Below are 24,263 nucleotides of genomic sequence, written 5' to 3'. Positions count from 1 at the left end.
AGTGTTTCTCCCATGAGAAAGGTAACCTAGTGGCTGAAGCAGGTAGGTCATTATTGTACAAAAACCCTGCAGAGAGGTGAACTTCAGCCAAAGGTCACCTGCAGGCAGACACAGAAAGAAAACTGCTGTTCAGATGCAACTCAGGGCTCTTACAGCTGATTCTCCCTTCCTGCTCAGCTGCTGTTTCAGGGAACAGCGTTCCAGGGCCAGAATAAGGAAGGGCAGCCTGACAGCTCCTGCCCTTGGCGCCTGTGACTCACAGCGGAATTTGGTCCTGACCAGAGTTCAGATGATTTGTTTTCTACACTTAGTCTAGGTCTACATTTCTTGTGACATGGCAAGTGTCCCAAGAAAAATAAAACGACATGGCTGAATTTAAAATTCTAGTTATTTATCAAAGATTTCTAGACATTGAGCAAACAGGCTCAGCTCCCCACTGCTGCCAGTTCAACAGATGTGGCAGCAAGATATACTGTAATTTTCCCAGTATATCAAGGGGGCATTTATGCAGGACATTCATATAGATATTTCTAAAAACAGAATTATGGAAACTAATCCTACTTGTAGAGTTACCATTAAGTCTTATAATCAGCACACTGGCAGCAGAAGGCAAAGTTAAAAATATTTCAGCACAGCTGGTGTGATATTTTGCATACGTGTGCCATTGTAGAGCAGCTCACTCGTGACTTTCAATCCAGCTTCAAAATTCAATTCAGATAAGAACACTGCAGATTTGCAGTTTTAGTTGCAGATTTGGAGTAGCTCAGCATGCATCCATATACTGTTCTTGACAGATAAGTCGCCTTTGCAATGATGCTGCAATTTAATCATAAATAGACAAAATGAAATGACTGAGACCATAAAACAATATTTATGCACTTCTTTAAAGAGATACCTATTAAAAACACACATTTCTTAAATCAGTAACATTTATTTCTGTGAAATCAAGACAAGATTTCAAAATTAACATAAGAGAGAAATTCAAGTTGTTGGCAAGGGAGGAAAATACTTAAAAGATAGACTACATATCATATATATTATTCTCATATGCTCACAACCATTTCTGAATAAAATATTACAATACTGGCACACAAAGCTTGCACTTTCCCTCTAACCAATAGAGTGGGATTTTCCCCCTTTGCCTAGTCAGTAGTTCTAAGAAAACAAAACACATGTATATACAGTTTGCAATTTTCATAGCACAGTTTACCTGTGAAATTTGGAATAACTATCAGAAATATCAAAACTATGGCAAAACATTTTCTACTGCGTTTTTGTACCTGGTGGATTCTAAATACTTCCTCTTTCAGCAAACAACAATTAGTCTTTCAGTGTCTACTCTAAAGGCTTAGAATTGCATTACTACTTGCAAACAGACCTGAGGCATTAGTAAAGACTTATTTATTCGATACAGGTTAAAGCATTCCTGCAAAGTTACCACTCCTGCCTTAAATCAAGGCCATTTGCCTATTGGCTTCACTGGGCTCTGAATTTGCTATAGCACTAGACAAAACACATAGGAAACAAAATTCACTTTTATTGTTTCAATACAAATCTTGAAAGCAGTATTTTCAAGTATTGCTATCCTTGTCTTCTAATGCCAATTAAAAATCCTCAAGATACAAGACAAACAAAAAAGCTTGAATAGAGAGAAGAGTGCATTTCAAGAATATCCCACCCCCCTCCATACCCTTCCCTTCACTCAAAGGTCTTTTTGACTTAATTCCAAGCTCACAATTTATTGTACAGCTGAGGTCTGAAATAAGCACTCCCTGAGGGCTCTTTCTACCTATTTCAAAAAGTCAGAAAATGTTTCCTTGAATTCAGCTATTATTGCCATTTTCTTTGCTCAGAATGATTTATTTTCTAGACAAGTTATTTCACTTGGTAGCCCTGGATTGTATGGATAAACTTGTATTCTATTGCTGCAAACAAAAAATTTCAAAGTGCATCTGACTTCAAAACAGCATTACTCAGACAGGTTTCAGAAAATAACTACACCCAAAGATTAATATCCTCTCAGTTAAAAGATGCAGAATTCATAACACATTTGCTACAAAATTTAGTGGCACGGCATCATTAAGATAGAAGTGCTTTGTCTCCTAAGGTCTGGACATTGGAAGAGAACAAAATACTGCATTGTGCAAGAGGAATGAGTTATGAAATAGGAGTCAATATTTAATTTTTTCCCTACAAATGAAACAAGTGTTTCAAATGCAAGATGCATATGAACTGCATCATCACTGCATTTAAATCATCTTCGGAGGTCTAGATCCGACCTGTCACCCAAGTTCACACAAATGAGAGTTGTATAGGTATATTGAGAGAAGCTTCAAAACTGCATTGAAAGTTTGCTCTAACTAGTCTAGGCAATTACACCAACTAAATACAAATCCCCAGAGCGCTGACCTAAAATGCGCCCTTAAATACAATATAAAATAAATACTGCAGGTGATTTGTGTCAACATGGCTGACTGGACTCAGAATTCAGTAGTCTGGCATTTTTCCTTTTTAGTATTTCTAGCATACCAGAAGGCATATTTACATCTTCCCCCATAAATAGTCTAATAATTTAACTTTGTAAATTATAAAATATTTCTAGGCAACTTAACACAATAGCCTAAAAAATTAAGTTTAACTTTAAGAAATAGTGTATTTACATCTAAAATAAGTACAGACCTCAATGGATTTGCATTCATTTAACACACAAAATAATTTACATAGCTTAAAGTAATAAATAAGTCACAGGAAAGCTTTCAGAGTTATGCATTCTCCATATGTCAGAGTGCAGTACATTTTCAGGAAGCAGTAACGTATTGGCTATGTTTTCTTCTTGAGCCCTTATGTTGGACGACCTGTACCGAAACGGGATTTTGACCTGGATTAAGAACACAAAAAAAAAATATTTGTAGATTATTGCTCCTAGAAATTTGTTGCCACTCTTGTCAAGTCAGCTCTACAGTTCAGTATTTGTTCGAAATTACTTTCATGTTAAAGCGCCTCTGAACGGAAAAGGCAAAAAAAAAAAAAAAAAAAAAAATCACACATCTACTACTGATAAATTACCTTTCTGCCAGGATACCTGGACCCATAAACTATATAGAAGTTTATTCATATAAATTCATTCACTATTCATATATACAGTTCAAAGAACTGTGACATCAAATAGTTTATTTCAAAATCACTATTTCTACACAAGTCATCATTTGTATTTTTGTGGCCAGAGATAACACCTGTGAGGAAATTTCTCTCAAGAGACTCACCTATTGGCCATATAATGACCAGTAGACTCTAAAACTGCAGTGTCAGCTTCCCAGTAAATTTTTGTTTTCCCATTTTAAGGTAGGTCTTTCCCTCCTTCCCACTGCATCCCCCCCGCCTTTTTTTTTAATAGAAGAACAGACTAGAGAATCTTGGCTGACACTTTTCTAGTTATTCAAAATTTCACAAAAGAATACCTTGGAGTAGAAGCCAACCTATCAGCTATGAAATAGTTCTTCTAGGGTAGATTGAAGAGTTTAATTCTCTCAGCTCTAATGCAATTTGATTAGGGAAGCTTTCACATTACACATGGTTAACCTGGTGAAAGGGATACTCCTGCAAAATGTGTTTGAAATGGGGCAAGTGTGTTTATAAAAAAAGTCCATGACCTGCATTTTCCTTCCATTAAAAAACAAGAAACAAAACAAACAAACAAAAAATCCCCCCCACCAAATTTACCTCATGTTCTTCTCCATGTTATTTTGTCGTGCATTGACTTGTGCTGAAGCCTTTATCTGAGCTTCAAGCCTAGAATAAATGCCTCCTGCATACTGCAAAACAGAACATGAAGTTGTGAAATTACTCCAATCTAACCAGTGACTTCTCAGAGAATTCTCTAAAATCTATAGCATACTTGGTTTTCCTTATCACTACTCAGTACTGAAACGTTTCAAATGCATCTTATTTTCCATGTCAGCTTTTAAAGGCAGTGATCTTAAACATAATAAATATTAACCTAACTAAAACAGGAAAAAGAAAAAAAAAAAAGAAAAAAAAGAAACCCAATCCCTTCCCACACTTATTTTGCTAAATGTAGCTTTTAGATTTTCAGAAGAAGCTTCACCAAATTTAATTTTTAGTCTGAGGTGTTAAAAGATGGTATTTACATTTTTTTATTGTGTAGTTTTGTTATTAAGGCTCATTTAAGTTCTGTAAATACTGCAATTTGACAAGCCTTACCTCTTTACTGTCTTTTGCCTTGACTCGATCAAGGTCTCCCAGTCGCATTTTTATCAAGTGACCTGTAATCTCAGACATTCTTCTCTGATCTGTCAGAAGACATAATATTTAAAACACACATTTTTCTTGAAACTGAAAACAAGAGCCAGAATAACACATTAATGATATCTGCAAAAGTAGCTTTCCTTTTAAGGTCATATAAGAATCTTGATAATCTAGATCCTAGATCATGATTCATAACTTCAGACGTGTTCTCAGGAGATACCAGAACTGGCCTGATACACTACATAGAAATAAAAATCTACAGGAATGCTTCTGAGGCAGTGGTTTTCAAAACAGGAAAAATACACAAGAATTTGGGGAGAAATTAAGGAGAACAAAAACAAATCAGATCAATTATAATCCTGAATATTTTGGTAAGAGACTAGGAAGAAAATACAAATGAACATGTTTACCTATGTTAATCTGCACACACAAATTGAACAGGGATGTGAAAAGGAAATTATTAACATACCTGTGCAGCTAGCAGATGATAACACCAGCACTATCCCTATAATCACTCTAGCTTCTTTGTTGACATTTCAAATAAAGAATAAAAAATCCCAACATATATTTACGATGTATTTTTTTTCCTCCTGCAAATTTGGAATTCTTTCACAATATTTTTCTAGACAGTGGAACCAAGACTGTCCATTTACTTTTCATTTGAAGTAAATGTAAAGCATATGGCTTTAAGCAGTGGATTTTCTTCCCATTTTCTATCTACAGACTTTTTTTCTCCTGTAGAATATAGCATGGAATCACAGAATCCTTAAGGTTGGAAGGGACCTCTAGAATTCATCTAGTCCAACCCCCCTGCACACGCAGGGTCACCTAGAGCACGTCTAAGCGGGTTTGGAAGATCTCCAGAGAAGGAGACTCCACAACTTCTCTGGGCAGCCTGTTCCAGGGCTCTGTCACCCTCACTGTTAAGAAATTTTTCCATAAGTTCATGTGGAACTTTTGATGCTTCAGTTTGTGGCTGTTTCCTCTAGTTCTACCAGTGGCCACCAGTGAAAAGAGGTCAGCACCATCCTCCTCACTGCCTCCCTTGTGGTACTTATATACACGGATCAGGTCTCCTCTCAGCCTTCTCTTCTCCAGGCTGAACAGGAGTGGAGCATATGGCTAACAAGTGCCAATCAAATCCTAAAGCAACATTTTCAAGGGCAGTTTCTACCTGTATGAATATTTTTGCACATTTTGATAAAACCTGAAATTGCTATGTAGTTTGGAAACAGCTGACAGAACATCACAATTAGTCTAGTAGAAGCCTATTCTCAACAAAATCAGAAGTAGCTATGCAAAATTGTTGTATCTAAAAGTAAACTCAGCCCAAATGTTTCCAAGTAGTTACATTTTAAGAAAAGCGGACATTTCTTACAGGAAAGAACAATGTTCTATGCATAATATTAATGCTACAAAAGCTAAGTCCATGCAAAAACAGACCATCTTCTCTTTGAGCATCTTGGTTGAATCGTAGTGATCTGGAGGGATCCCATTTGTTCTGCTGCATACTCACACTGGTTAGAAAAAGAAAAGCATACATAATATTATCAGTAACCATTTACAAAGAAGGATGTGCTAGAATATGTATCAAGAACTGTGCAAATTACTTACATAAATGGAGATGCATCTCGGGAACTTGACTAAAGAAAGAAAAGTATATTCCTAAGTGTGTTTTAAGAGGAAGTCTAAAATTTAAGAGTATTCCACATTATTTGGTAGAGAGGGGCTGGTTTCAAAACTCAAGATTTTACCTTGTCAGATGGTTTCTCCTTTTTCTGAACACTTGGTGAAGAAACCACTTTCCTTGGATGCTTGCAGAATTTCTTTAATTTCTCCTTTCTCCCTACTAATTAATGCAACATCCAGTAAAAAAACACAATCACAGATACATGAAATCTCTCAATTACACAGCTATAATAGGATTTTTTTCCTCTACTTACAAAGTAATTGGACTAGCTATTTTTTCTTCGATAATATTCCAGGCATATTAGTAACTCACAGATTACTCAAACTCTTTCCCATCAGCATGGGAAGCATGCATGAACCAAAGTATATATTTAAAATGCAAAATGGCTACAACAAATCTGAGAAGTCCTGGGTAAATGCAAAAGCAGCTGCACATACACAGTACCTCCTTGAGAACACTAATACAGTCAAACTCTAAAGTCTTGGTGATGTCAAACCAAACAAGTTAAATGCAGATTACAGTGTTTTCAGTCAACTTTTTAGAAACTGGTGTACCCCAACTCTTTCATGTCATGTTCAAAAAGGGAAAAGAACTTCCTCAGTTCAAAGTGGTTTGTTAGTAGGGTGGAAAGTAGAAGCTTTAACTCCTTATCATAATTTTAAAAATAAAAGATTTAATAGAGCTTATCTTCAGACCACTCTAGCCATGCACCAGTCACTGACCATTCACCAGTCATCTCACTAAGAGCAGTGACTCATGAAATCAGAGTAGTACTCTGAACGTGAAAATTTGTAAGTTTCTTGGTAGTCTTTCCTATAAAATAGGCTCATGATCACCCTTGAGGACATCTGAATAGTTTCAGCTTCCCTCGTTTGCCAGGGTTTTTTGGCAGCACCAAACATCAGGTTAGTCTCTATCTAAACACAGACATATCTAGAAATAAAATATAAATAATGATATTTTTGATTTTAAAAGTTCTAACGTTTACAGCTGCTTACAGAAAAAAAAATTGCTGCATTGCCTTGAACCCCTATATCTGAATTCCAGAGAGGTTTGCTACAGAGACAGCTGTAGTTGTACCTGGTTTCCTGCATACTTCTTCTTCATCCCCCACTTCATCTTCCGTGACCTCTGAGCCGGTTGTATAGTCCTCTTCTTCGGATAACAGTGACTGTTGTTTCTAACAAGTGGGACGAGAATGACACAGGTAAATGCAGCTTGATTCCTATCAAATATGTTAAAGCTGTCCTAAGGAGTTCTCTTCAAATTTAGCTTTGTATCTAAGTGAGGAAACCACATGGAAAGTTAGGTCTGAGAACATGATTCTCAAACATTGAAAAAGTAATTTCAAATCTTTGCTTAAAATGTCATGAAAAATATTTTTATTTATGTTTCCTCAGGTTGGTCAAATATTAGGAAAGGTTGCTCAGTAAGTTATTTATGTTTGAGTAGGGAAGGGCCAATATTTAAACTAAGAACAAAACATTTTACTAACCAGCTGCAATGTCCAGTTCTTCAGAGAAAGAAACTGTAGCCAGGAAAAGGAAGAGAGGTGTACGTTAGGGAACCAATAATAAATTAATAAATAAAGGTGAGGGCAATTCTCAAAATAAGAGTGGTCTGTTATAGTACAGCATTTTACACTGCAGCCCCTACGAAAGCTTACTCTCATCTTTGACTTCTCATTTTGGTGAAATGAAGCACAACAGGTTCTGAACTACAACTCCATTAAATGTTGTGAATTCCGAATCATGTTCTAATTTACCCAAGCTTAACACATAGATTGTTTTTGAAATAAAAAATAAAAACCAAAAAAACCAAAAAAAACCCCATCATACACAACAGGAGCAAGTGCTGGGCACTAAATTATGCTAGAGTTTCTAGAACTGTAAATTTCTCTCTACAAGAAGGATCTCTTTAAACCAGAGGTAGTTTTACAGTCTACTTGGACTTGACTTAGAAAGTAATTCTATTGATTTAGCACATGCAAAATATACGTCACAGTTCTGTAAAATAGAATCTTTTGCATCTGCAAGAGACAACCAAAGACCACTATCGTTTGAATAAAATTAACCACTCAATGTATTCTATGTATGACTGGGTCCTTCAATACAATCAGTTTATAAGCAGCCTGTAAAGCACAGACATATGGAGAATTGCTTCTGTTTTACAAAAATATTTTTGATAGATTTACTCTAAATTTTGCCTTCTCACCAGACATTTTGTACCCAGACTAGTCTCTATTGTCCCACAGTGATCAGCTGCGTGCTTCGTTCTTTTTACATATATAGGTGCATAAGATATATAAGTTGTATGTATAAAGCTGTCTAACAAATTATTTAAAGCATCTCTGTAATAATCTTTATTATCAGGAAGAAGGGGAAAAAGTAAGTCACTAGCAGTCACTCACAGCATTGATTTCTCCTGTTTTGGGGCCCCATGGCATATTTGGTTCTAACAGCACATCACATTCAATACCTTTTTCATCACAGAGTCCAATACCAGAATCACTTTAAGAGAAAGAGGTGAAAAACTTGATTATTTCATAACTTTAGAATCAGACTCTCTTTACTCTCATAATAAGAGAAAGACTCTCTCCACCAAGTTAGCCATGTAACTAGTATTTTGATAACAAAGCATTAAAACATAAAGATGAGTGATTAGTTATGGAGGTTGAACGACTAAATCCCTGTTTGATGTGTAAAAAGGTAAGAATACTTCCTCTTTCAATTTCCAATATAACAATCATAAAATCAATCATTATTTAAAAATTTCCACATTGCACATTCTAAAATGGGGAAGTCAAAGTACACACAGGTAAAATGTCAAAGGCTAAGTTATTTCAGTAACAATGTTCTTACCTATTTTCATCCTTTGTGAAAGGAACAACAATAACATCTCTATGATGAAGCAGATCATTCAGTATTTTAGCAGTCTGAGATGGCAAAACACCTTTATCTTCTGAAGGTAAAGCAACTGCATGATCCCTCACTTTACAGCCCTGTCATACATATAGAAATAAAGAAAGCGGACACGTGAAGTAAAGGGAATAACTGATTATGATCTAATGGGAAGAACCGATTCCAGTAAATACGATAACAAAAATCAACTTCCTAGAAACTTTTGGTCTTGATACTTGGAAGCTTTCCCAAGACAGAAACCTCAGGTGAGCTTTTCATTAAAGAGTTGGAATTGATTCTGTACTTATTAACTTTAGTTAATAGGGTCTTGTAGAAATGGACATCCTGAGAAGCAAATTAATCTATTATATAGGAATAGCAATTTTTACAGAACAATTTCCTATGTGATCTTAGCATTAGATGTAGTCAAACTGTAAGGTGACAAGAAGGAATGGACAAGCGTCCCTTGGTTGTACTGGTAGCTTGCACAGCACAAGCTATGGCAGGAAGCAAAAACAGCTTTCTGGCATTGCCACAGTGCCCTTCCCCTCTCCAGGCCCGTGCTCCACCCTGCCTGCCAGGGAATGCCTGCTGCACTTGAACGATCCCAGAATAGTTGACAGCAGCAGGAGAAAGGCAGAGTCCAGAGGTCAGAACCCTCATCTCATGCTGCTGTGAGACACCAGAACACAGACAGTCCTATTTTGCAAAGGATCTATTTTCATAAACCCATCCCTTCCCATGCATTCTGCCCTTTTAAAAGTTAACTATTAATAAAGCACCTTTGGGAGGGCCGTAGGATCAAATCGAAGTACTTTCTGGTTACAGCAGGGATATACTCCTGTCCCAGTGGAACCCAGAGCACTTGCCACACCGGGATAAAGAACTGGCTGCGAATGGTACTGGCAATGGGAGAACTCAGTACACAGGAAAGACTACATAACAAGAGAGAGATAAGAGGTGAGATGGCCAGTGGAAGGCAAAATTTTGCAATAAAAAGAATATATATCAGCTTTATTACTGTCACACCAAAACCTCAAAAACTCCAGAAAAGTCCTCCCTCAATCACCACCTTTCTTAACGCAGAAAATCTTTATGTCATTCATTAAAACCAATTGGTCAGAGAATAGCCATCCTAATTTAATCATGATTTGTTCTAAGTAGTCAGAAAATAAAAGTGATGGGAAAGGAGCATTTAGTCATACACCACAGCTTCTGTAACTTCTATAATACAAACAATTGCCTCCAATCAAAAAAAATTAAAACAGTAAGTGCAGCTGTTACCAAAACCAATTAGCTAAACAAAGGTGATAAATATATTTTCCATACTCTTTTAGTCCCTGACACGGCTCCTAAAACTCACCCAGAAAAAAAGCAAACAAACAAAAAAACCGACAACAACACAGACAAGCAAGGGAAAGTGAAAATATACTAACTTGATTACACCTGGAACAGGTCAACCAATTGACAGTCCCCCAGAGGCGCCAATAAACATCTCGCCAAGATTTTAATTCCTCATGAAGGCCAATTAAATACTCATGGACTTCCCAAGTTTTATCTCTAAAAAAAGCACAAGGTCAGGTTAGGCACAGAGTCATAACAATTTTGATCCTTCCACTAGGAAGGTGAGGTGGAGAAACAGCAAAGCAATATATCTTCCACTGGTGAAAATACCAGAGAAGAGTTTACAACAAGAAAAAGATGAGGTGGGGCAATCAGTATGAAATTCAGGTCCTGACAAAATATCCTAAACTTACTAGTAACGAAGCATTAAAGCTCATTTCATTTCAAATTCTCTATCCTGCAATTTGTAAACTAACATAAATAACAGGCCTTAAAGAAATTGGAAGAACCATGAAATGAAGGAAAATTCATTTCACAGAGTAAGAGAAAACAAAATATGCATGTGTGAACAAGTTCAATGATAATGCATTTTTCTGCCCTTAGAATAGTACTACCAAACAACAGATGTGAATTACTGCCATTCTATTTTATTTATCTTAAAATACAACTGAGTATGCTTCTATATATCTGCAATGAAGCAGCAGTTTTGAAGATTGTTAGCATCTTTTCCTGATGACTACATGCACTTGAAGTTTCTGTTTCTAAAAATAGGAGTATTATGGACTTTATTCCTTCCTAGTGATAAAATAACCCATCTCTCTATAATTCAAGAGACAACATGCATCCAGTACTGATGCATTTTATTCTTGCAAAGAGCAAATACAGTTTTCCCTACAATTTTAGGTCCTGGCCTGAACAGATTTTTACTATACCTAATCTAGCCTAAGCAGACAAAAACTCCTCTGGAAATTCTTTGTACCACTAGATTTCTAGTGCATACAAATCTATTTTTAAACAACTACACCATTAAAGACAGGCTTGTACTACATCATAAGCCTGGATTCATTAGTGGCCAATGTCAATTAGTCTAAGGAATGAGTAAATGGATTCTACACAGAAAAGCAGTCACAAGTACGAGAAGAGAAACACGTAGGAGATTATGCAGATTCCCATCAACTTTGAGAGCCCGTACATATATGTGGTAGGAATTATCCAGTGGCTACCTGCACTCAGTCTGCTTGACGTAATACAATTAAAGAATTTTAATGGGTTAATGATCAACAATCCTAATACGTCAGGACAGGGTCACAGATTCAGTTCTGCTTAGACTGTTCGGCAGAACTTGCTCCACACCTTGGAATTACTGATAGGGGTTACACTAACTTGACATGTATTAACGTGGGAGCTGACACTGAATTGCATTTTGTTGTTCTAAGTGGAATAGATCGAATGAGCAATTCCTCCTGTTAATAATTTATTTAAAAGGGGAGTGAGGGAGGGTATCACAGCATATCAGGCATGCAGAAGGGAATATAGTGTACAGAAACATGGCTCAATTAGACAGAAATCAATTTAACATTTGCGCCAAATCAATCAGGCACAGAGAAAATAGGTCTTGGAAAGTCCTCTGCCAAGTATTTTAAATAAATAAACTTCTACCAGTTGTTTATTTCTAGTATTTTTTAAGCAGGATATTATTTGATATGAAGCATCAAGTCAGTCTAGAATAAAGTATTTAGCATGGCAGAGATGGACCAACCTTCCATAACAAACCATGTGGAAATGTAGCCTTTAATTCAATTTGTCATTGGCTACATATAAAAAAAACCCTTTGATGAAACAATTAGCTGAGTATTTTCTAATTAAAGCAGTGCAACCCAAAGCAGCACTCTCAGGGATCTTGGCTGTAGCTCTTCCATATTGCAGTGGCGACCCTGCTGCATGAATTTCAGAAGTACAACCATGGTCTACCATTCACTGTTTTTGCCAGAGAATATAAAAGGAGTTGGTGAAATGATGATTTATGCTGCTTTATACCTAGCTATGACTCAAATTTGTAATGTGAATAAACTGTTAACTCCTAAACATGCAATATTTTGTAAAATCACCCAACATCATGCAATTGAAGAAATACATTTGAGATATATATACATATACACACACACATATATATCTATTACCTTATATGAACATAGACAATATCCCCATGTTGATCTATGTTGATTTTTCCTGGTACACAAGGAATTCGTCTTTGGGTTTCTTTAGTTAGCAGTTTTTTACATAAACAACATCTAGATTAAAAAAAAAAATGTAAAGCACTGGAATGAAATACAGAGGCTGTCTTCAAATCTGAAGTAATTAAGAAAATTACCCTACCTGTATAATGTTACTGCATTTCCCACAGTATCTGGATTTAGGTACTCTGGATCAAAGAGTCTCTCAATCTTCTTGCAGAAAAGCTTACTGTTAATGACAGCAACCCATTAGCAAAAGACCTGAAAATTACTTTGTGTATGAAACTAATAATAATATTTTGATAGTATGTAGCAATTGTCACTTTTCTTTCAATATCTAGATTCAGTTGTGATTTTCTACTGTTTTTGCTAAACCATTCAGTAAACTATCTCTGTCACGTTCCCCTATGCAGTCCCAGGCCGCCTTCTTGCCCAGCCTCAACTTCCCTCACAACATGCAGCTCTGCACATGCAGAGCATTTACCTATCTAACCTGACAGCTTTAGACTCACTTGCAGATCTGATACAGTGCTGTTTGTGTAACTGTTTCTTAGCCTGGCTGCACCTAACATTTATGAAGATAGGAGGAAAAAAAATCTTCTCTTAGTGGCGATAATATTACATCTGAGTCACTTCTGAAATTCCTACCTTTATAAAGCATGACTTTAAAGTACACTTTGTATAGATTTTTTCCCCCTTCTATTAAGCTTTTTTTTAAGTTTGCTATCTAAACTCATGGCTTCTCCTTGACTAAAACACTTTTTACTACTGAATGCTTTTGTAAAACTGTACTTGACTTTTAGAATTAACATAGTAATGTTTTAATTCCTGCCAGTTAAAATATTTCTCTACTTTCAACTTGTGTGTCTGTAAGTCTGCCCATTATTAATTGACTCTTGATATTAACTAAGCTGGAGTTCTTATCTGTGCCTGTTTAAATAATACTCCATTACAGCTATTCAGCCTGCCGGTCATCCTAAATTCCAGGGCCAAACATCACAGTGTGCAGGCCACTGAAACCAAACTATTCTCTATGAATTAGGACCATGTCATCCCATCAAACCATCAAAGACTCTTTTCCATAATCCTTGGCTCTATCTGATGATTCATGAATAATTTATCCATGTCATGGACTCCTACCACGGTCTTTCCTATTGATTGTCTTTTATAAAAAGTTTTCATTTGATTCAAAATTTTAATATAAAATTACGAAGTAACTTCATGATACTCTGTATTAAAAATGCCTTGTATAAAATGTGTAAATTTTATTTATTAGTCTAGGCTCCATACTGTCTTAGATGCTTCCAGAAATGATCCAGGAGTCCTATACTATTTCAGTGCATATTAGACTGCAAAAAAGTTACCTCTTAAATTTATCTCTTTTGTCCTTCAGCTCTTCCATCTCATTGTGTGTGAAGAGATCAGCAATTCGCGTAACAAGATTAGCATTGATGCAGTTCATGTTACATGGTGTGGCTACAATGGCATTCATATTTTCATGGCAATAATTAATACATTCTTCTACCTGTGAAAAGCAGAAACATTAAAAATAGTATAAAAGACTTCTAGACAAAGCTATTTCAGATGAATTACTTCAGGCCTGTGTGTGTGTGTGTGTGTGTGTGTGTGTGTGTGTGTGTTTTGCAAAACTAGTTCAGTTCAACTCAAAAATAAAAAGCAAGCTTAAGATTTGTCAACAGAAAATACTTCTTGTTGAAGATGAAATGTTCCTCGAGCTGTCTCCCAGATCATAAAGACCTTTTGGAGGAAACACAAACAAATTCAGAGTATCATTAATGCAGAGTCACCAATTACTTGTAACGGAGAACCATGATGCACATTTACATAGTATTGCCTACATCACCTGCAATATATTTCACTGCAAGTCACTCCAGTGGCAAAACTTTCGACAATCATTTTAATAAACAAGTCAATAGTCACTACTTCAACAGAGCTGAAGGATATAAAATGGTATTCACCAATATAATTACTTTTTTTTTTTTTTTTTGTAAAGAACCTCATTATCTGGCTTCTGATGGGTTTTTATTGAGATGATTGTCAGAAGACAAATCCACGATCCCACTATCACATTTTAGAAGCAACTTATTCTACAATTTTTTATATTTCCCTCATTGAGATTATGCAGATATTAGATAACCTCTGAGCTAAAAAAAAAAAAAAAGTGGTAAAAATCCCAAAACATTTTCATCATATAAACAGATGCAATGGCTGATGCAATGGTCAAAGCATAACAAACAAGCTGCTAGAAACGTAGTGATTAACTGTACCCTTATGGCAAGGAATCTTTCTTTCTTAATACTTACTAATGAATCCATCCTCAAAAATTCAGAAGAAATAAGAATTGATATGACATTTGCTGGTTCTAGAAAAAAAACAAAAGCAGTATTTTTTTTAATGAATACTTTTCATAATTTGACATCCCCTCCCTCCCTCTGCATATTTAGCATGTGTTGTAAGCATTATTTTAACCAGTCAGCCTATCATTCCGTCTTCCAACAAACAAAAGTCTTCTGGCCTTATGAAGCAGATGTCTGGTTCCATGCACAAAGGCACTGTGTTATTCTTAGTCCTTTTTTTGTCCAAATTATCAGTTTTTGATAGCAAATGAATTAGAATGATCTTATTCAATTGCTTTATTTTACTTCTAGCTGGTTTTAATTTTTTCTTTAGGTGGTCAGAGTGAAACTACGGACTATATAAAAGTCCAGGTTCACTGGACTATATAAAAGCTGGAAAAGGCAACTGCATAGGGATAAAATCACTCAGGAACTCTGTAACAAGCTTATTTCCATTCCTAGCCAGCGTACCCAGCTCAACATAACCTGCAAAGCAAAGGTTGTTTTTAGGACTCTTATCTTGCCTTGTTCTGTTTATCAGATGGTAACAAAATAACATAAAAAGATTTAAATCCCAAACTATATTAGACCTTTTTTACTGTGTCAACTACCAGAATATTTACTTAAAACTGTCAGTGCTGACAGCTGAAGCAAAACATGGAGGCTGATTTGCACTAAAACCACTAATTTTCCCCTAGCTTGACTTTTTAGTGTGAAGTACATCATAATGAACCTGTCACAAAAGATCAAGATACTCTTATTTATTTATTTATTTATTTACCTAGAGTGGGCATTTCATACGCTTCATATTCTTTAGTGTTCCTTTTGACATATCTTATCAACCAGTCAAAGATGTGAACGTCACAGTGCACTGAAATGTCCACCTCTTCCCAGCGCTGGGCATCCACTGACAGGTATTCAGCAAAATATTTCATTTCTGAAATCAAAAGGTCTCGAGGACAAATAAAATCTTCTTTGAGGTTTTTTGCTTCATCACACACATGGATCACCATATTTGGCCTCAATTAACAAAGAAAGCAAGACACAAAACAAGTTAGGACAATAAGAATGCCAATTCTTAGCCAGCAAGAATGCCAAAATTGATTAATAAAGATTTCATCTCCAAAACTGCAGACATTGCAATACTGACATCACGAACTGCTTTTTCTTATCAGAAGGAAAACAAATTATACAGTTACTAACAGTAAGAAGCCACTGTCAGATACTAGTTGAAATGTACACTTGTACATGCATATACTGAGACAGGTAATCAATGTGGAATTTAATGGTTAATTTAAATTGTTCTTTCTCCAGTCCCTTAAGCCCAGTCCCTATTTTTTTTTTTTTGTAAAGTTTGTTATGGGATACTACTAAAATATTTAATAGGAAAAGGAGAGCAAATCACTTATTTCCTTGAAAAAACACAGATATATATACACCTATCCACTCTTAACTTTACTCAGGTACCATGTGTATGCACACTATAGCAAATTTTATCTGTGGAAATTAAAATTGCTTTATTATATAGCAAAATAACCATTTCTTAAGAAAGAGGTCAAAGACAGAATCAGTAAAATCTATTTCTACAAAAAAAATAAAAAGAGGATTGCCATTACGTTAGAATCAAATACAAGATGCACTGGTGATAAGACACATGGCTATTTGAATTGGTCGTAAAAAAAATTATTTGCATTTTTCTCTTACAGATTTCCTTTTCTTCTTTTAGATTAGTAGGGTAATTTTACGTTCACAGAACAAATTTGTTTTTTCAATTAGCTGTTAGTTATTCCTTTTTTAAAAACAGACTGTGTTTCCCACCACAGCAGTTCAGAGGAGAGCTGTCTATGGATTAATAACTAACCTATTGCCACTGCACATAAGAAACCCTCACACCAATCCCCCAAAGAATAATAATAATAAAATAATAAAATACTTCATCAAAAGTAAGCACACTCACTGAAACTTTCAGCAATTTTTCTGGTCCTGGTCCAAGACCAGTTCAACAATTATTAGTAACTGCAGTACTAAAGAAGATGGGTCTGTGACCCTAGCTTCAGAAAACTGACAAACTGTGGACACACGCGTTTCTACTGCCATTCTTTTAATAAGAATTAAGGAAAACAACATAAAAAAACCACACAAAATATGAACGATCGGAAAACTACAAACAATTCTTTGGACTTAATTCATTTTTAATCAATGAAACTAAAAAAAAATAGTTTAATTGGTTCTGCTTTGAACAAGGAGAATGACTATCTGACCTTCTTGCATCCTTTTTAGTAGTGCTATCTATTATTTTGCAATTCCTCCCAATGAGGGCGCTTTCTGCCAGCCATACAATCCTCTAGGCAAAACACGGGAACATCATCTTACCCCTGATTTCCATCAGGGCTTTCTTCATCTTTATGCACAGGATCTTTCTCAGACTCAGGAGAAGTATTCCTTGTGGAGGTTGTGCTGGGCCTCCCTTAAATGTAAGGAAAAAGGGCATCATTAGAACAAAAGGGCCTGAGCTTTTACTCTTCAGTATCTTGGAACACAACGGAAGCACAGCTCTCATACTGAGACAATGTTACCTGACTAGCAGCAAAATCTGTACTACGATAAGAGCTACTAGGTATTCCATGCTGTGTACTGGAAACTCACATCATCAGCACTGCTGGTTTGCCTGGACACGTGGCTGCAAACCTGTGTCAGTTGCATCTCCAGAGCAAAGAGATTTATGTGGAGTCTTTGGCATTTTCCTCTGGGAATGCAACCCATTCCTTTCACTCCCTTTTTCTTCTTTGTGGGATATGGATCTTAAGACTTCCAATCACATGAAGACTTCTATTTCAGTATGTTTCGCCACCAGAATTTAATTACTTCTTATTATAAGTTGTTAGCTGTGGAAGTTAGCCGCTTACAGTCTGAAGGAGAGAAGTCTCTACAGATGTACTTTTCCTAAATTTCTCAAATACATGGCTTAAAGCATCAAATTACATAAAACAATGCTCAAAAAAAAAAAAAAAAGGCAGAAACAAAACTTTCTCCAAAGATATAAATGATGGCCATGCACAGGTAGGCCTTAGTAAGGCCATAACTGAAGACAGCTAATATTAGGGGAAATTCTATTGGAAGAAGTTGGGTCAGCCATAGCTGCCCAGGTAGTCATTCCACTGCAGACAGATGACCCATACTGGCAAAAAGACAGCCAAGCTATGGGTCCTGGATTTTTAGTGCAAATGCAATATGAATATTTTAAATAAAGGCCTGTGGGAAAAGTGACACTGAAAAGTTGCAAGCTGCAAGTTCTTAATATTGCAAATGTTAAGAAATTTATTTTGGGCATAGTGAAGCCCTTTATGGAAGAAAAGGAAATAACATTGACAATATGCAATACAAGTAAATCAAAAGGGACATAATCACCTAAAAAGTTCTATAGGCAGAATTAGCTTGTTACCTGCCTACTGGGAAACTATTAATCTCCTAAGTAGCCACCTGTGAGTGCAAGAAGTTAATGATTTATTCAATCTAATGTATACAAGACATAATTGAAAGCTGTTGGCAATTAACAGTCATTTACTCATTACTGCAATGAAGCAAATTTGTCATGCAGCACAACTGGCAAGTTTCCCAATGTGTAGAAGATGCCTTTATTTAGAATGAAAGCCAGAGAATAACTAATACACCACTATTTAAATAAAACTCTCTTACAGCAGAGGTACTTAAGGTGGTGTTACTAATATTTTTCTTTTGCACTTACAGCACAAATAGATAGGACTAGTTCTCTGCTATCTAAGTATCACCAGGTCACATAATTGACCTAGCCTCATCATTTATCAATGCAAATTATTTTGCATCAAGAAGCAAGTAGTTTATGCTCAACTTCCCATATAGTCTTCTAGTCATTGAGGAAACTGCAGGGTCTTCTGCTGGGAAAGGGGATTCTGACCTCAAGGAATCCTTGTCTCAGCTTTCTATGGAAAATTTTCTATCTATGTTATTAACACAGCTTGACATGATCGCAATCATTGGAGGTTAAGACATTACAAAACCAGGAATACAAAACAGAAGAATAATCCCCACCCCTTCCAAATGGAAGAATTTAGTACAAGTTTCAGCATATCCTGCTATTTGGAACAATAAACGATTAATAAACCTGAACATTGATTCTTAATCCATATGAACTGAAAATGGCTTCTTAAGTGCACGATACATATGCTTTACTTTTCCTTTTCAAAGATGAACAAGTATCATTCCTGGGTGGAGTTACTACTCAAGACATATTGATTAAAATCAAAGTCAATAATTCCAGAATTACTGAAAACATACCAGTTGTAGTAATGGAATTCTGCCCACTGGAAGGCTCCTGAAACTCTGTCTGCATATCAAGCAAGGAGGATTTGATGTACGTAGCTAAAGTTTCCACAGGACTCCCACCAACAGCCATCAGGGGATTGTACTGGTTGTCAACAGGTGAACTTCCACTGCTTTTTAGTTCATCATACCTTTTTGCACACTGTCACAAGATTAAGCAATAGGACAATGAAGTAGCAGCTTTCAGGACATTTTAAATAACTGATTTTTGATGCAGATATATTTCAGTATACTATCTTTTGCAGATAAACACTTTAATCATACTGATATTAAACTTACAAGGCTTCTTATATAATTAGGGACATCAGGAAAGTGCATAAGCATACAGTAAACTAAATAATATTTGCCATGATTAAATACTCAGGAAAAACAGGTAAGATGAACCTGTTTCAATCTTTATTCTAGACCTGATCTTCCAAAGGGTCAGTTTTGAGGACGGTTTCAATATCTATCTATCTATTTATATCTATATACATATATAGAGATTTTTTTTGACTAGTTGTTTTACCATTAATATTATCAAATATTAGGAGAAGTTTCATTATTATTATTTCTTCTACTTTACAGTTTCCACTCAGGACAAAAGGGAATGGGAATGCAGTTCTATTACTTTTCCATTACTTGTTTTGATGAACCAAAAATTACCTGCATTTTGTCAATTTGTACCTACATAAAGACACATGGGCTTGATTCTCCACACTCTTATACACAAGTAACTTTACACATGCAAACAAATCTAACAAATGCCAGGAGAGATCCTCCTGTGATACAGCTTTCTGGCTCTATACAAGCTGTTATCTTACTATTTTTATTTAGATTTAGTTAACTGGCATATTACTGTGTGCCACCTTCCCTTTTGGTAGTGGCACACACAGTGAAATCCTTTTGATATCAACTCAGTGTCTCAAATTTTGCCAGTTTATAAAATTAAATAGACATATGTCTCAACCGCATTAAACAGGGATTTCACATATTGTATTTTAAAATAGCAAATTATCTTAAAGTAACCAGTAGGTACTAATCAACAATACTGGTTTTATACAAGGAAAAAGCTGACAGATACTTTTACAGTTATTTTATTTGCTCAAGGTTGCACTGTACTCTATCCAAACTAGCAGTTGAATAGCAGTACCTCACCTCTCCTAAATATTAAACTCTTTGACAAGCACTTTTTTTTTCCAACTTGCAAGGCAGTAACATTCCACATAAGTGACTGTTCGGGAGCAGGAGCTTCTGTTCTAAACACAAGGTCGCAGTGTCACAGTGAAAGCCCCTAGCAATGCTACAAGCATGAGCTGACACATTTGATTAAGTTTACAAGAAAATAGTTAGCTTGAGCTTCACTGAATCACAAGGACAAAAGCCATTTTCTTTCTTAGCTCAAAAGCCTTTAAGAGAATATAAACAATCTTCTTTTGTTCTGCTTCACCTCAGAACTTTTTTTTTTTTAAGGCACAAATTCACCTCTTTGGATGTAAATCCTGGAACTAGCCTTGCCACACTGTCCCAGTTGATAGGCTGAGGAACACCAATTAGGGAACACAGGATCATATCCAAAACCATTTGGTTGTTGTCATATGGAAAGTTATTGTTTTCTGAAAATCCACGACTCATCTTTGGTTACTATGGCCTAGAAAATAAAATGTTATTAGACATTTATACAGTTAAATAATGCTCAGATTTCAGGTTAACTGCAAAATTTGTCAAAGCTTAATATACGTTAATTGCAGCATTCTGTAAGATACTATGGGAAATACTTATTGCAGCACTACAGCCAATGCTTTTATCTGACACTTCTGCAACCTCAGATTTTACTTATTTTTTCGTGGAGGGGGGCAGGGAAGCGGCAAGAAGGGGAAAGGAGAGAAAAGAAAAGTCAGATGTGCAGAACACACCAGAAAAGCCCTTCAAGACCAGCAAGTACTAATATTTCTTTGAGCGTTCTTGTCCAGTGAATGCACTTTGACTTAGCAAAATCTAGAAGAAAAACTATTCCTGAACGAGAAGGCAAAACATGAGTGCTGGTAAACGCAAGACAATCAAGAGAAAACAAAAACCAAAACAGCAGCAAAAAAGGGGCTGCCATCACAGGAACCATTAATTCCAGCTCCACAAGTTTAGAGGAGAAGCTGATCACCTCTTTGCAGAGCACAGCAATAAGTAAGACTAGTAGATAAAACCTGAATCAAAGGCAGAGGATTCAACAAGCAGTATCTTTCAGGCATGCTGATGAGATTCATTAGCAATGCAGAAAAAAAATCACCAAAATTTTGCATAAAAGACTACGCAGTGACAAATCACTCCAGCAAAAACGTGAACAGGTCCAAAGTATTTGCTTAGCCTATGCTCATAGAAAAGTGCTGGCATTCAGCTAGACTTTCAGACACACAACTAATGCACAAGCAAGATCTTAACAGGGACTTGTATTTGGAAAGTACTCAGGATCCTTCTCGAAGTAGCTTAAACAGATCACGTGAACAATGAAACCCAAAAACCAACATGTAAATTTTTGACTTTTAATGTATAAAGTAAGGATTATAGAGAATTTCAGGGAAAACATACTTGGATATTACCAGATTTAACTGACCACTAGTTACTAAAAGCATATGACAGGTAGCTTTTTCTTTTGCTTCACTTTCTTTTCATGCAGTTAAATGACAAGACTCTTAAAATATATAACATAGCACTGTTTTTTTTTTTCAGATTGCAAAAGTTATTCTATATTTCCTTGGTTATTTATTTTCATTTGTATAAACATAAGTCACAATAGCAACTAACTTATCCTCTCAAAGAGCAGCTGAATGAAACTATCAAGAGAAAAAAAAATCCAAATCCAGTTAGATTCAAATAAAGTTTTATACATTCTTGGGAGATTTAACGAATGCACTATTTTGGGCTTAGGAAATCCACTTTGGGAAGACAAGTCAAATAAAAGCCACAGCACTTCGGCAACTCTATCTAAATGAAATTACATAAACTGCAAGGTGCATCAAACGGCCAGTTTGGAAGTTAGAGCTACCTCACGGACAACGTGAGGTCCCAAATTTAACAACCAAGAAAATGCCACTCTGAGGTAAAGGTAGATCAGTCGTTCCATTCATTGAGTCAGTAGGGCTTATTACCTTCCTAGTGCACCCCTGCAGTAATTCTACGGTGGGAATAGTTGAAGCCATTGGGTATCTACCACATCTGTTATGAAAAGGGATGATGGGACCAGAATAGGTCAGTGCCAGTGGCAAAGCTGAGTGGTTTGGAGATACGAAAACTTCTTCTCGTGATATCTCATATGTGCTTAACAAGCTTAAGCATGCTTGAATGAGATGAGCAAATGATCATGTATTAATGCCCTCTGAGCTTAAGACATAAAATACATTTAATGAAAATAAGATTACTAGTAAAATTACTAGGGGTGTTACTTTATAAATTCCCATCTTAAAGCATAGTTCTATGATATGATCACATTGTGTAAGCCAAGGGAAAAAAATATTTTGCAATAGCTAAATTTACAGTTTAATGGGGGAAAAAAAAGGGTTTCCGCGACTTTACTGGTAACAAATTTATGCATACCTCAACAGTGCAGACTATGAAGCAAGCCAACCATGAAAAGATGACAGGTATTCTACAAGTAATGACACTTTCAGGGAGAATAAAGCCCCTGTCACTCAAGTTTATCCACTTATTCTGCACATTAAAATACAGTTACTTATAGAATTGCTACTACAAAGACTCTCTGCTACAGATTTAAGTCTTTTTGTTCACTTCTGTTCTGGAAATAGCACAGAACTCCTCTTTGTATCCTTAGATGTGATGTTTAGCATTGGTTCTTTCTCCTTTAGGGAAGGTTGTAAGAAATAGAGTAAAAAAAAGAACAGAAGATTCTCCAAGAAGAACGCACACACCATGAGAACTGCAATGTAAGGTCTACAATAAATCCAAATGCTCAAGAGGTCCAGTTTGCTTCTCTAACAAAAACTCAACTTGACATTTTCCTCAAATCAAGGAAACTGGGGAAAACACTTCAGAACTGATTCATTTCGATCAGCAAATTATATACGCACAGTGCAAAGAGATAAATTGCTCTTTAATTTAAAGTTTCTATCAATAAAAACTATTACGCAGCACAAAACATTCCCATCGCTTTAAAACCATTTCACAGCAACGGTGATTTAAGTAAGGTGCTCATGGTTATGCAGAAGGTTGGTTTACGCTCTGGAAGCGGCAGCTCGTTTAAGAGTAGTGTAGTTAATAATACCAGACACGATGTAGCCCTGGGATCCGCTATCCCTGGGCACCTGGAGGACCTACGGGAAGGAGAGATGCAGGGAGCCGCACGATGCTTCACGCAGCAGCCTCGAGTGCGGCACAGCGATGGTGCAGAATGGGGGGCACGCTGGGGGAAATGGAAACTTTAACCGTAGTTCACTTGCATACTAGCTAAAATAACGTCAAAGTAAGGTATATTTCAATGATAATTTTAAATATCCAAACAAACGTATTTTTAATTTATTTTTTTTAGGCAAGACGGTGCAAGGGCATCCACCCTCCCTCCCCACCAAGCACCGCCAAGAGGGAGCCGCTCCCTCAGCCCCCATGACCGCAGGGGAGCTCGGCGAGCCGCCAACGCTCCGGGTGGACCGGTGCCCGCGGGCTTCCCGGAGCCGCTCCCGCTGCCGGGGGACGGCGGGAGAAGGGGACCCGCACCTCGGCGGCGCTCCCAGGAGGCGGGCGGCGGGGCAGGTTACCTGGCGGCTCCCAGGCGACGGCTCGGCGGGCACAGGGCGCGGCTCCGCCGGCGGCTCCTCCTCGCGGCGCGACGGCCCCCTCAGGGCTGCGCCGCCACCGCCTCAGGGCTGCGCGTCTCCAGCGCCACCGCCCCCACCTGCCGCGCGCGCGCGCGGCGCCCGCCGGCCCCGCCCTGTCCTCGCGGCGCGGGGGGCCGCGCGGGGGGCCGGCCGCGGCCAATCAGAGCGCGGCGAGTGACTCGCCGCCCGCCCCCTGTCGCCACGGAGAGCCAATGGCGTGGCCGGCAGGGAGGCGGCGGCGCGGAGCACCCCGGCGCGCGCCGCGTTGCGGCGGCGGCCCCGCCTTGTCGCAGTGCAGCGGCGGCGGCCGG

The 24,263-nt window shown here is 37.2% G+C and overlaps 1 protein-coding gene across 1 annotated transcript; it reads right to left on the bottom strand.

The window, feature by feature from the left end:
- Positions 1–2,091: 2,091 nt before the first annotated feature.
- Positions 2,092–22,817, bottom strand: SANBR (SANT and BTB domain regulator of CSR). Its single transcript, XM_088531281.1, has 21 exons — positions 22,718–22,817; positions 20,615–20,780; positions 19,106–19,292; positions 17,165–17,258; positions 15,573–15,811; positions 14,759–14,817; positions 13,799–13,959; positions 12,577–12,663; positions 12,381–12,491; positions 10,293–10,416; positions 9,639–9,791; positions 8,818–8,957; positions 8,367–8,466; positions 7,452–7,484; positions 7,037–7,136; positions 6,021–6,115; positions 5,881–5,909; positions 5,710–5,783; positions 4,222–4,310; positions 3,721–3,812; positions 2,092–2,878 (listed from the first exon to the last, which is right to left on the bottom strand). The coding sequence occupies exons 2-21, from the start codon at positions 20,762–20,764 to the stop codon at positions 2,842–2,844; spliced, it is 2,154 nt and encodes a 717-aa protein (XP_088387407.1). The 5' UTR covers positions 20,765–20,780; positions 22,718–22,817; the 3' UTR covers positions 2,092–2,841.
- Between the last annotated feature and the right edge of the window lie 1,446 nt (positions 22,818–24,263).

The sequence above is a fragment of the Tinamus guttatus genome, unplaced genomic scaffold (genome assembly GCF_059628265.1).
Source record: "Tinamus guttatus ecotype Peru unplaced genomic scaffold, ASM5962826v1 Tinamus_guttatus_pri_ptg000403l, whole genome shotgun sequence".
Lineage (NCBI taxonomy): Eukaryota > Metazoa > Chordata > Aves > Tinamiformes > Tinamidae > Tinamus > Tinamus guttatus.
The sequence above is the reverse complement of the archived record's forward strand: the minus strand, read 5'-3'. Positions and strand labels throughout refer to the sequence as shown.

What these genes read in the sequence shown, in the direction of transcription:
- SANBR (XM_088531281.1), bottom strand. Translation starts at nt 20,764, where the DNA reads ATGAGTCGTGGATTTTCAGAAAACAATAACTTTCCATATGACAACAAC. An exon ending in CAGGATTTACATCCAAAGAG is followed by an intron (nt 19,293 to 20,614) that starts GTGAATTTGTGC and finishes ATCTTGTGACAG; the next exon opens with TGTGCAAAAAGGTATGATGA. An exon ending in AGAACTGGACATTGCAGCTG is followed by an intron (nt 7,137 to 7,451) that starts GTTAGTAAAATG and finishes CCCACTTGTTAG; the next exon opens with AAACAACAGTCACTGTTATC.